This window comes from Alnus glutinosa, chromosome 3 (assembly GCF_958979055.1).
Source record: "Alnus glutinosa chromosome 3, dhAlnGlut1.1, whole genome shotgun sequence".
Classification (NCBI taxonomy): domain Eukaryota; kingdom Viridiplantae; phylum Streptophyta; class Magnoliopsida; order Fagales; family Betulaceae; genus Alnus; species Alnus glutinosa.
The window spans coordinates 23769512-23781124 of NC_084888.1; the positions used below are offsets into that span (position 1 = coordinate 23769512).

Genomic DNA, 11613 nt, shown 5'->3' on the forward strand with positions numbered 1-11613 from the left:
CCACAATGATGACAAATAGGAACAAACTTACCTCGTGTTCCCGAATCCTTGGAGTAAGGCTTCACACAGTTATTTAAGCAAGAATTTTCAGAATTATCCAAACAAGCAGTGTCTACTATCACAGGCTTAATAACAATAGAATCTAATTCAGAATCAGAGGCATGTGAAGTAGAAGCACTCAAATCATCAACAACTAGATCAGGCTTGTTAGGGATATCTGAATGAATACAAAGCATGCTTTTCAAATTATTACTAGAGAATTTTTCCAATAGATCCTCTGATTCTTTTAATTTATTCTCTAGTGCATCAATAGTATCAAAAAACATGGTATTCTCAGATTTCAAAGAGTCAATCAAAACATGTGATTCAGATAATTGTAAAATCAAAGACTCTTTTTCTTGCCTAATCTTCTTGAGTTCTTTATTGGATTTCTTAAAGAGTTTACCTATCAAAATGGTATCTTTAGAGAAATCATAAAAATCATCTTTAGAGAACTCAGAAAGATTTATGTTAGAAGAAGTCATGGATCACACTCAAGAAATAAATCTAAAACACAAGTGTAACCTGCTCTAATACCAATTGAAAATAATTTAATGACTTTTAATTTAAACCAAGTGTTTGTGTTTGTGTGCAAACAAACATCTTAAAATGCGGAATTTAAATGAGACAAGATATTTGTTATGAAGTAGAAAATCTATTAAGAGAAAAAACCACTCCGGGGCAGCCAAACCCATGAAATCCACTATCCAAAAATAAAGCTAGTTACAAGACATTTTTACTCACATAACCCTATGCAGTAGTTATACCTTTAACTCTGACGTGTAACCTAACATGAACGCTTCCCAACCAGATCTGCCACATGAAGGGGTTTTTGATGGATTCCTTTACCTTAGGGCCGATCCCTAAGATAGACTTCACACGAACACTTGAGCACACACTGGCAACGGCTTGAGAGCTAGCAGATCTTCGATTCTCCCTAAACGCCCTCTCAAAACACTATGGAATTCTCTGTCAAATTCTGTTTAAAACACTAGCCTAGAGCCCCCTATTTATAGGCTTCAAGAGACCTCAAAAACTGCTGAGATTCGGACTCTGGCTGGCGAGCGTCCGGGCGGAAGTTTGCCACGTCCGGATGGATTTCTGCGATATCCTTCAGAAACAGTGCCCTAAATCTACTCAAAATTGGACTCTGACTGTGGACCGTCTGGACGGAAGTTAGCCTTGTCCGGACGGTCTTCTGCGACCGCCTTTCAGAAACAACACAATTCTGGAGGCCGTCTGGACGCTACTCTATTTCCATCCGGATGGTGGACCTTCCGGATGTCTACCGGACATTCAAGTTGTAGGATTTTTTCTTAGCTTTTCAACGACACCAATTTCGTCTCAATTTGATACTTGAGCAGAGAGTTATGATAAAAACACTAAGACGTGCGCAGAAATCTTCCTAGAAGCCTGAAATGTGTCCGGACAGTTGCTGTTTCCTGATCCGTGTCTGGACATGAAATCCAATTTTTACTCGAACACTGAATGGCGTCCGGACGTTATTGCCACGTCGTCCGGACGGATGCACTTGAACACTGGATTCTTTTCGAACTCTTAATAGCTGCCGGACGATTTGCTATTACATTTGGATGGATGCAATCTTGAACAGTTCGAAGTTTCTAGACACTGATGGGCGTCCGGACGGAAAGTTCTTGTTGTCTGGACGAATGTTTCTAACTGATGAGCGTCTAGACGGGAACACCACATCGTCCGGACGGTTTCTTGGGTTCCGACTTCTCTGAGTTGGAATCTGCACATAATCTTCCTTTAACACTGAAATAGCCTTCATGAAGCTTGTGACACTTGTAACTTGTCATAATACGACTCTTTCTACATCAGAAAAATAAATTCTGAATATCTGAAGACTCTGAAAAATACAGCATCCTTGTGAAAGCAGCAACTTTACATAATAGTTAGTTTGTCAACAAAATGTTGCCAATCAAAAACTAGCACAAACGATTCGTGCGCTTGCGAGTTAAATAAATTTGCACATCAACTATCATTTTCAACGAGCTCGAGTTGAACTCGTCCGAGTTTTAAACGAGCCAAGCTTGAGCACGTATTTTATAGCTCGGCTCAAATTCGAACTCGACTATTTAAGCTCGACTCATAAATGAGTCAATCTTGAAATCTTAAAACTCGACTTGGCTCAGCTTGATTACATTCCTAATTGATTGTGTTAGAGGGTCAAATTAATTAATGCGTGCATTGAAACTGCTTTATTTCTTGAAAGAAAATATAAAAAAGTCTCGCAGATTTTAAAATAATTTTTTGAATTTTTAAATGTGCTAAAATAACTTATCAAATTATCAAAGTGTGTCAAAAATCTTATTTTTATCGAAATATTTCTATAATGCCTTTGCCACATGTCATATATCACATTAAAAAATATAAAAATTAAAAAAATCAAAATCAAAATCAAGGAAAAAATTAAAATATTAAAATATTAAACCACCCAAGGCCCTTTGGGGTGGTTTTGGCCACCCCCATTTTGCCATTTGGGGGTGGCTGAAGCCTATAAATAAGCCCTTACACCAGGTATAAACCTAATACTGAATTATTATGCTTTAACATACTTTTCTCTTAGAGATTGACTTAGGAGTCGGAGTAAAATCCACCAGCCACCCCAGTGTGTTCTCTTGACATTGTTTATTTTGTAGCGATCGTGGGATGTGAAAAAAATCGTAAAGCGTGCTGTCCATGTCATACCGAAAATTGTTCTAAAATATTTTTTATATGATGATCTCATTATTCACACCTAAGTCATATGCAATATTAGTTATGAACCTTACATGTATATGATAAATAACAGTCATTAACTGTATACATATATATATAAAGAGTTATATGCCCAATGTTCTTCAAATAAGTCAATAAATAAACAACGTTATTTAATTAAAACTAAAATGTCATACAAAATAATTCGACTTTAAGGCACAATCCCTAACATTTTTCGCAATATTCAGCTAAAAATACAAAGGCGTCAGAATGCCATGCTGACCGAGCTCTCTGGTAGAATTTTGGAAGTCCTCTGTAATATACAGCGTTAGGACGTTTAGCTGATGCTTCCAGCTAATGGTGCTCTCGGGTCGGCCTTGAAATTCCTCTGGAATGCATTTCGTCAGAATGGTGCTTGCAGACAGGCTAGCTGACCTGAGTTCAATTATAATATCCAGCTCCAAATCTTAACTTTCACACCAAAACATGTAGGTGTTTAAAATGTTACAACCCATGTTTTGATCACCGAAATACGCCAATATTAAAAACCCAAATTTTGTTTTTCTTGACTTTTTTAAAATAAATTTCTTAGCTATCCAAAAAAACAGAAGAAGATTCATATGGTTTAGCATGCCTTATTTTAACAGGAGGGAGAAAACGTTCAAGATTATGTTTCGTAAGTACAGATGTTTTCAAATCCCATATACTCCTTCTGCTGAATATTTTCTATTATCTTTGCTATGCCCACCCCACCTGTGTAGAAAGAAACAAAACAGTTCACTGTTAATGGGAGGAAGTTAAAATCCATAATTAGGTCAATTAATCTCAATCATTTAAGAAAACATAATTAATGACACAAACCTAGTGATATAGCACTAACGAAAATCGTAGAAGCCAGAATGAAGATGATCAACGATGCTCTCCCGAGTATTGCGATCACCTTTCTTACCACATGTTGCCCTACAAGGGCAGCAATGGCTGAGACTGCAACAAAGTAGAGAGCTGCGACGAAGAGCAAGGGAAAAAATCATTAGTTGTGTTGAATATTGATGGGGACAGAAAAAGTATATAATTTCCTTTGATATCGAGCAATTTTACTTACCATAAGGAACTGGGAAACGTTTCAGAAGGTAATATTCAACGACAGACATGGATGAGGAAAAGGTCATGGCAAAGGTGGCTGTGGCACTTGACACCTGAAAGTTATGGGCATCCCTTTATTTTATTAGAATGTCCTTCCTGAGGTGTGAAAGTGAACATGGAAATTTTGGAGTTTCTTCTGAAAGAACATACTCTTGCTTCCTTGACTTCATTACCCATTTCCATGAGGCTATTATTGTTAAACACTCACGTTGGGCTAGTCAAAATAGCTAAAATAGTTAATCTAGTAGCATTTTTCTTTTTCTTTTTAAAAAAAAAGTTCAACATCCAACTAGCCAAAATAACTAAAGAATTGAGTAGTGTAGCTCAACAATGCATAATTTATATTAAACACTCACGTTGGGCTAGTCAAAATAGCTAAAATAGTTAATCTAGTAGCATTTTTCTTTTTCTTTTTTTAAAAAAAGTTCAACATCCAACTAGCCAAAATAACTAAAGAATTGAGTAGTGTAGCTCAACAATGCATAATTTATATTAACAAAAAAAAAAAAAAATCAATATGATTCTTACTAGCTTCTTTGGGAATCATGAAAGTAGATAAAGAAATAATATTTTAAATAGAATAGCGAAAGTGAATATTTAAAATACTAAACTTAGGTACTTTGAAAAAGTGAGTAATTAAAGTAGAAAAGCATATTTTTTGACAAAAAATTAAAATTTTCTCTAAGGCAAATGTGTATTGATGCAAGAAAATACTGACATTAGTGTTGGTTTATTTTATTTATACATACATTTTTTATTTTTCATTTTCAATAAGGATTGGATTTTTCATTTTTCATTAGGATTATATTTTCCTTTTCCAATTATGGATGTGTGTTTTACTTTTTCTTTTTCCAATTAGGATTTGTTTAGTTTCTTCTTCTTCTTCTTCTTCTTCTTAAATTGAGTCTATATAAAGGATACACACTCAATGGAACAATTTAGTTTTGAAATATCAATAAAAATTTCAGTCATTCAGAGTTATTCTTTATTTGCTTATTTGGGGCGACTAAAGTATTTTTCTTCCCTATACGTTATTTTCTCTCTTTTTGAGTTTTATTTTCAATCTTTAATTCTTAGTTTATGTTGTTATCATATGCTATCAGAACAATCATAATTTTGCCCGGCGTCACTTGGTATCAAAGCTTAGCGTTTTTATTTGGTGAATTTTCATTAATTTTCATGGCTGGTGGTCGTGGTCGTTGTGGCAAGTTCCGAATGAGGAAGTCTCCTATACCATGAATGCAGTATACAAGATGTAATGATTGAAGACTTGTATAGGCAGGTTGCGGAGTTAATCCAGAGTTTAGCGTTGTAAAACATGGAGATACCTTGCGATATTAACAGTTGCGATTTAGAATCCAATTTCGAGAACCCATATCACAATCCAGTTCTGGTTCGAAAATAGCGTGTCAGAATGAGTGGCATGGAGACTTACGCTCTACAGTTCACCTTTCAGAATTTTTTGGCACTCTCACTACCTTGATTGTTGTTAGCAAGTCTCAAGCCCATCTACCAAATTCTTCTTATGTGGAGGACGAAGACGAAATTATTGAGAAAGATTTTTCTGTAAATTGGGTCTCTTGACCAATCAACGATATTATCTTGACGAAGGGGATCTATTGGACGAGCTAAATTTATTTCTTGATACCATAAAAATTGTTGAAGAGAATGATACCTACCATGTGTTCGATGAAAGTCTAAAAAGTGAAGTATTCTAATGGGGTCTTAAGAAATTAATTATGTTGATTTTTTTGGGATTCAAAATTTTTTGTCAAATTTTTCATAGAAAAACTTTGACGTTGGTTTTGGCATGTTGGAGGAAAATTTGAATTTTTGTTGTCAAGAAAGAATTGATCATTTTTTGAAAAAATTTATGGAGAGTGAGTTTATGACAATCAATCAAGAGCTTATGAAGATTATTTTGTCTCAAGTTGGTGCAAGAAAATTCAGATCTACTATTCAAAATCAAGTTGTGATGGGTTGCAAGTTGTTTCTGTTCTAGCATCAAGTTATTTTGGCATTGAGAAGCACGGGATGTAATGGATTGATTAGACATCCGAAAGATCGAGGCAAAAACGACTTGAACTCAAGGGCAAGTTCTTTTCATGCCAGGGAGATTGATGTAGGAGAAGATCGACATTAGTATTGGTTTATTTTATTTATGCATACGTGTTAGCTAGTTTTCATTTCCAGTAAGGATTGGGTTTTTGTTTTTTCATTAGGCCGGATTAGGTTTTCATTTTCCAATTATGCATTTGTGTTTTAGTTTTCCTTTTCCAATTAGGGTTTGTTTAATTTTTTTTTTCCTTTTCCTTGTTAAATTAGGGGTGTATCTTAGTCTATATAAGAGATACACACTCAATGGAACAATTCAATTTTGAAGTATCAATAAAATTTTTAGTTTTTCAGAGTTATTCTTTGTTTACTTATTGGGGCGACTAGGGCTATCCTCTTTCCTATTCGTTATTTTTTCTCTTTCTGAATTTTATTTTTAATGTTCAATTCTAAATTTTAACTGCTATCATTCGAATTCAGAACAATCAAAATTTTGCCGGATGTCATGTATTCAACGAAATACAAACATACTGCCTAACATAAATGGTGATGGTACTTTGAAGGGAAGCAGTAAATGCACCTGAGGAGGGACTCCCAGTTCAAGAAAAAGTGGACCCAAAATGAATCCTCCACCAAGACCAAGCAACCCACCCACAATGCCAGCTAAGATGCCACATGCACAATAAAGAACCAGCTGGTGCACTCGCCAATTTGTGCCATCTTCTCCCTTTGATGCAATGGTTCTCCGTCCTTTGTACAGATTAACAGCTTCATATGAAGTTACTCCAAAAGTTACTGGGATCTGAAGGACAAAGGAAAAGAAACAATGGCTGATCTACTACGCTAGGAAAGGATTTCAAGAATCTTTGGATCAAGCTTATATTTCATCTATAATTCATTCCCAACAGAGAATAATTAAAAAGAAAAGAAAACACTATTGAGACATATGTTCTATTTCTTATTCAAGTTGTGAAAGGTACCTGCAATAGGTTTAATACCCAGTATGCCACTGAACAAGTAGTTGTGTAATTCTGTGTCCAACACATGAGAAACCCATCAGCCAAGCTTATTGATGCATGAAGCTAAAGGGAAAACTGTAAATTATAGGCTTCTATGAAGAAACGTAAGCACATATATAGCTGATAAAAACCTTTGAAATCTGCAGTGCAAGGATAATGATCCAGACAGCAAAAAGAAGTCCAACTTCCTTCCAGTAAATATTCTCAAGAATAGAGACCTGGGGGAAATTTGCAGAAGTTAGTCAATGCCATGAGTCAAGGAAATGTTAACTATGTATTATATCCTTACGTTCTGCTTTTCAGAGTCCTTGGTCTCTGGTTGAGTGCCATTAATCGTTGGGCCTCCAGGTAAAGGTTTGTATATGACCTCTTCAACATCACTACCTGATTGAAGAACATGTTAGCTAGCCTGGCCCATAATTTCGGAGAAAGCCAAGAGAAAAATGAGAGACAAACTCACCTGTTGATTGAAGGAATCTAGCAGCTTCCTGGAAAAACGAGAAATGAGTAGGATATTGAGAGTTGAATCATAAGGAAGTTCAATGAGTGAAGTTTTGAGCTACCTCTTTAGTTATGGTTTCCTTTTTCCATGTTTCAACACCCTTGAGGAATGCCTTAGTTGAAGTTACTGCAGGTAATTATAATCATGAGCAGATCAGGGAAGTCATCCAAGAATAATATATGGATATTAATTACAATTAATTCAGACAATCAATACCTACCTAGGAAGATGATAATTAACAAGACTGTGATCATCCAATCAGCAAAAATCACATTGAAGGCAACTCCAATACTGATTCCCAGCATCAACATTGGTTGAAACAGAAGCGCAAGATCATAGTCAATGATTGGCAGATCAAGTGTAGGATGCCTTTGCCTTAAATTGTAGAAAACAGTTGCACCAGCTCCACCCATGATCATACCTGATCAAACAAAACAAAGCACGGAAAGTTGGTTTTTATCAATAAATCGGAAAAGAGGATCAGAAACATCCTACATTTTGACATAGCTGTTGAAGATTTCTCATCAAACCCAATGATGAGGGTGAGCATAGGAACAAAAATGCCACCCCCACCAACTCCTCCCACACTTCCAAAAGCTGATCCAAAGAATCCTATTATGGTACCGACTACAATTTTCCAGCCAAACTCCATAGCCTGTGAATCCAATCTTTCAAATTAATACTTCCGACGCTATTCACCACCAATTGGCAGGAATTTCAACAAATTAAAATGCAGAAGCAAACAGAGAACAAAAAAGTTGGACTCACCGGCCAAACATGTTGGTAACCCAATCGACCCGGTTGCCATAAGGAAATATTCAATACTTTCCAATTGTAATTTGAAGCTTCTTGCTCCGAGCTTTCTTTTGCCGAAACAAACACCGAAGCAATAAGGAGAAGACCAATCACAACCATTCGGATTAACCTTGAATCCAACCATTCCGATCCAATCCCAGCCATCGTATATTTCTCCTTCAATTTATCAATATTTTTTTCAACTTTTTTTTAAACCCAAAACTCAAAACGTATAGACAAATTAACCAAAAACTCAAATTTTTGAAGATAACCAGCACATAAAGTTCTTCTCCACTCTGAGAGCAGTATAAAGTTTAAGAACAAAGAAAGAAAATGGTGCTCGAAAACCCACTCTATCAGAGGTGGAAGCACGAAAAATAGATCGAATCTCAGATTCAATCGCTTCACGTTTAAATGGATAAGGATTCATTAATATTATTACTCTTTCAGCTGATCCAGTTGGTAGGTGTTGACCAAAAGCTGAAAACGACTCAAAATATTTCACCATGCGAGTTTATTCCACTCGGACTTCACTAGAACTGAGCTTTGAGAGTTGAGAGGGTGCGAAAAACTGAAGAATGTTAGTTCTACGTACCTGTCGTTCCACTCTCTCTTCCGTTTCATTGATATTATTATGTTTGTCTTTTTCTGTCTCGATACATCTCTTTTTTTTTTTTGGTTTGTTTTTGTGGACAACCCACTTGACAAACGTTACAACCCTTCTTTACTCTCATTTACTTAAACCACGTGCTACGGATGTGGCACTATTACATCAGAATTTTCACAACAATAAAATATTACTTTATGAAATGGATGCTTTTTTTTTTCAGTGAAAAACGTGTTGTTTATGCAAAATCACGTGACCCAGCTGTGCATAGCGCATACTTTCAAATCTTTCCAGGTAAAAAAATTTGCTCTTTCTCTCAAGACAAAACAAAGCAAAGCTCTTCCATCATTTTCAAATCCCTCAAATCAAAAAGAATTTCGCAGCATCTCTCAATCCAAAACCAATCCAACCTCTGCATGTCTTTTTCAAATCTCTATATCCTTTGCATGTCTTGTTCAAATTGATAAGTGCTAAATGTTACATATTCAAGCCCTTTAATTCACATATGTTAATCTCTTAGTTTATTATAGTTAGATATTTTGTGTTGCTTTTGTATTTTGCAGGTTTTGGAAGAAAAACACTCAAAATCTATCAAGTTTCAAACTTAGAACAAAGTTTGCAAGAAACTAAAGTCGGTAGACTCATTCTTGGAAAAATCCGAATCCAATTCAATTTAAAATTTGTTTGCTGCAGGAAAGAGAAATCGACAAAATATGTTATTTTTTGAAAGATTCCAGAATGAGTACATCTACGCATTTTAATTATAACCTTCGACTCAAGTATCAGATTGAGGTGAAATTAGCAGCGTTAGACAACTAATATAGAAGGCAACAAATACATCTGAAATAGGTTTTCCCGAGTTAAGGACATTTACTATGCCAAATCGCCCCACAATATAGGGCCGAAAATCTGAAAGAATTTGGAAAGATTCTAATCATTTTCCTTATTGGATTGGGTTTTTAGTCTCCTACTTGGAATAGGAGATTGACATCCGATTTTTCTAGAATTTCTAGGTCTTCTAGGGTTCTCTAATCCCTATAAATAGGCATCTAAAAATTGAAAAAAGACACACTGCTACCTAGAGTGAATTCAGTAAAATACTTCTTGAAGACTTGAAGAGTTGAAGAGGAGTAATCACGGAAGGATGCCTGTGACGACCCCCTTTTTTTTTTTTTTTTTTTTAAACATTAATCTCTTAAAATATAAAAGGATCTTCACAGTGACACGATGATATGTCGCAAAGCCAACATATGGTACATACCCCATAATATGTACCTGGTAAATCAGAGTATAACATCTATCTACTATGCAGCGGAAACATAAACCTAATAGCGGAAATCACGTCTTAAACATCTATCATAAATGTTAGTTTGTGATTGGCCTTATTCTAATTGGACAAAATCACTTGTATGTAAAGATGCTGTTTAAACAGGGATTACGCTATTCAGAAGAGTTTCAGAAGATTCTACAAGTCAAAAAAGTCGGTTCCCTGCCAGCCGTCCGAACGACGTGTCCTCCAGTCCGAAGGCTCATCTGTCCATAGTTCCAGCCGTCCGGATGACGTGCCATATTGTCTGGACGCCCAACAGACCAAGCATCATATGTCCGGAAGACGTGGATTTCCGTCGGACCCTCCATTGTATCGAGAAGCTTCTATTCCAGCTTGTATCCGTCCGGACGACTCAGCAGCCCGTCCGGACGACGTCCAGTGATCGATCAGCTTTAGATTTTCTTTCCAAGTTCAAATAAGGGAAGATTGATGCAACCGTCCGAACGACGTGGATTCCCGTCCGGGCGCGCTCATACATAAGGCAAGAATCGTAATTCAAATACAAACGTCTGGACGTCAGTCAGCTTGGTCCGGACGAGCGTTCAACAGATATGGAAATTGCGTATTCAACTTCAACCGTCTGGACGCCTGCCTATCATGGTCCGGACGTGCGCTAAACAGTTATGGAATTGAGTGTTGAAGATCAACCGTTCGGATGGCCATCCCCTTTTTTCTGGACGAACGAAGCCTTATATGGAAATTACTTGCAGCGGACGTGCGACCGTCCGGAAGACAGTGTCTCATCGTCCGGTCGCGGCTCTCAAACAGGAAAGATTTTCAACGAAAATCTCAGAAATTCTGTCGCACAGTTGTCCGTCCGGACGGCTCAGGTTCACCGTCCGGATGGCGTCCGTACATATCACAACAGTCGCCCATTTGAACCCTCAGCCTATAAATAGAGGCCCCTGGGCATTGAGAACTGCAACAATTCGGTATTGAATTCCATAAGAGCTTAGAGAGTTATTTTGTGAAATTATTGGAGTTGATTTGTTCTCTCTCAAGCCATTGCAAGTGGCCCTAAGATAAAAGATTCCATTAAATACCCCTTCAGGTAGGAGACCTCGTTGGGAGGCATTTGTGTTGGGTTACACTTTAGAGAGCAAGGTACGACCACTACATCAGGGGTATGTGAGTGTTACTATCTTGTATCTAGTCTTGTCTTTTGAATAGTGGATATCCTGGGTTTGGCTGCCCCGGAGTGATTTTTCTCTTAATTGAGTTTCCACTTCGTCAACAAAATATTTATCTCCTTTAATTCCGCATTTAATATTTTGTTGCACACTGTTCACACACACTTGCATTTATTATAGAAGTCAAGTTCATTTTTCAATAAATTAATCATAATCAAGAGCAAATATTACATCTATATGTTTAAGTCTTTCCTCAAATTAAATACATAACA

General features: G+C 36.6%; 1 protein-coding gene across 2 annotated transcripts; it reads right to left on the reverse strand.

The window, feature by feature from the left end:
- Positions 1–2908: 2908 nt before the first annotated feature.
- LOC133864627 (sulfite exporter TauE/SafE family protein 3-like) lies at positions 2909–8797 on the reverse strand. 2 transcript variants are annotated; one of them, XM_062301015.1, is made up of 13 exons: positions 8627–8797; positions 8248–8451; positions 7975–8134; positions 7700–7900; positions 7541–7605; positions 7438–7465; positions 7267–7361; positions 7109–7195; positions 6939–6989; positions 6539–6760; positions 3863–3956; positions 3622–3762; positions 2909–3513 (listed from the first exon to the last, which is right to left on the reverse strand). In XM_062301015.1, exons 1-13 carry the CDS (start codon positions 8780–8782, stop codon positions 3428–3430), a joined length of 1590 nt encoding a protein of 529 aa, XP_062156999.1. In that variant the 5' UTR covers positions 8783–8797; the 3' UTR covers positions 2909–3427. The 2 variants fall into 2 exon arrangements, with proteins under 2 accessions (XP_062156999.1, XP_062157001.1); XM_062301017.1 differs by lacking the exon at positions 7975–8134 and having other exon boundaries at positions 8627–8644.
- Positions 8798–11613: the final 2816 nt, after the last annotated feature.

Bases quoted from the DNA above. Each gene is read 5' to 3' on its own strand.
- LOC133864627 (XM_062301015.1), bottom strand. From the start codon at position 8,782: ATGGTGAAATATTTTGAGTCGTTTTCAGCTTTTGGTCAACACCTACCA. The intron at 7,196-7,266 runs GTAAGGATATAA...AATTTCCCCCAG, and splicing joins AGGACTCTGAAAAGCAGAAC to GTCTCTATTCTTGAGAATAT. The intron at 3,763-3,862 runs GTAAGTAAAATT...TCTTCGTCGCAG, and splicing joins ACGTTTCCCAGTTCCTTATG to CTCTCTACTTTGTTGCAGTC.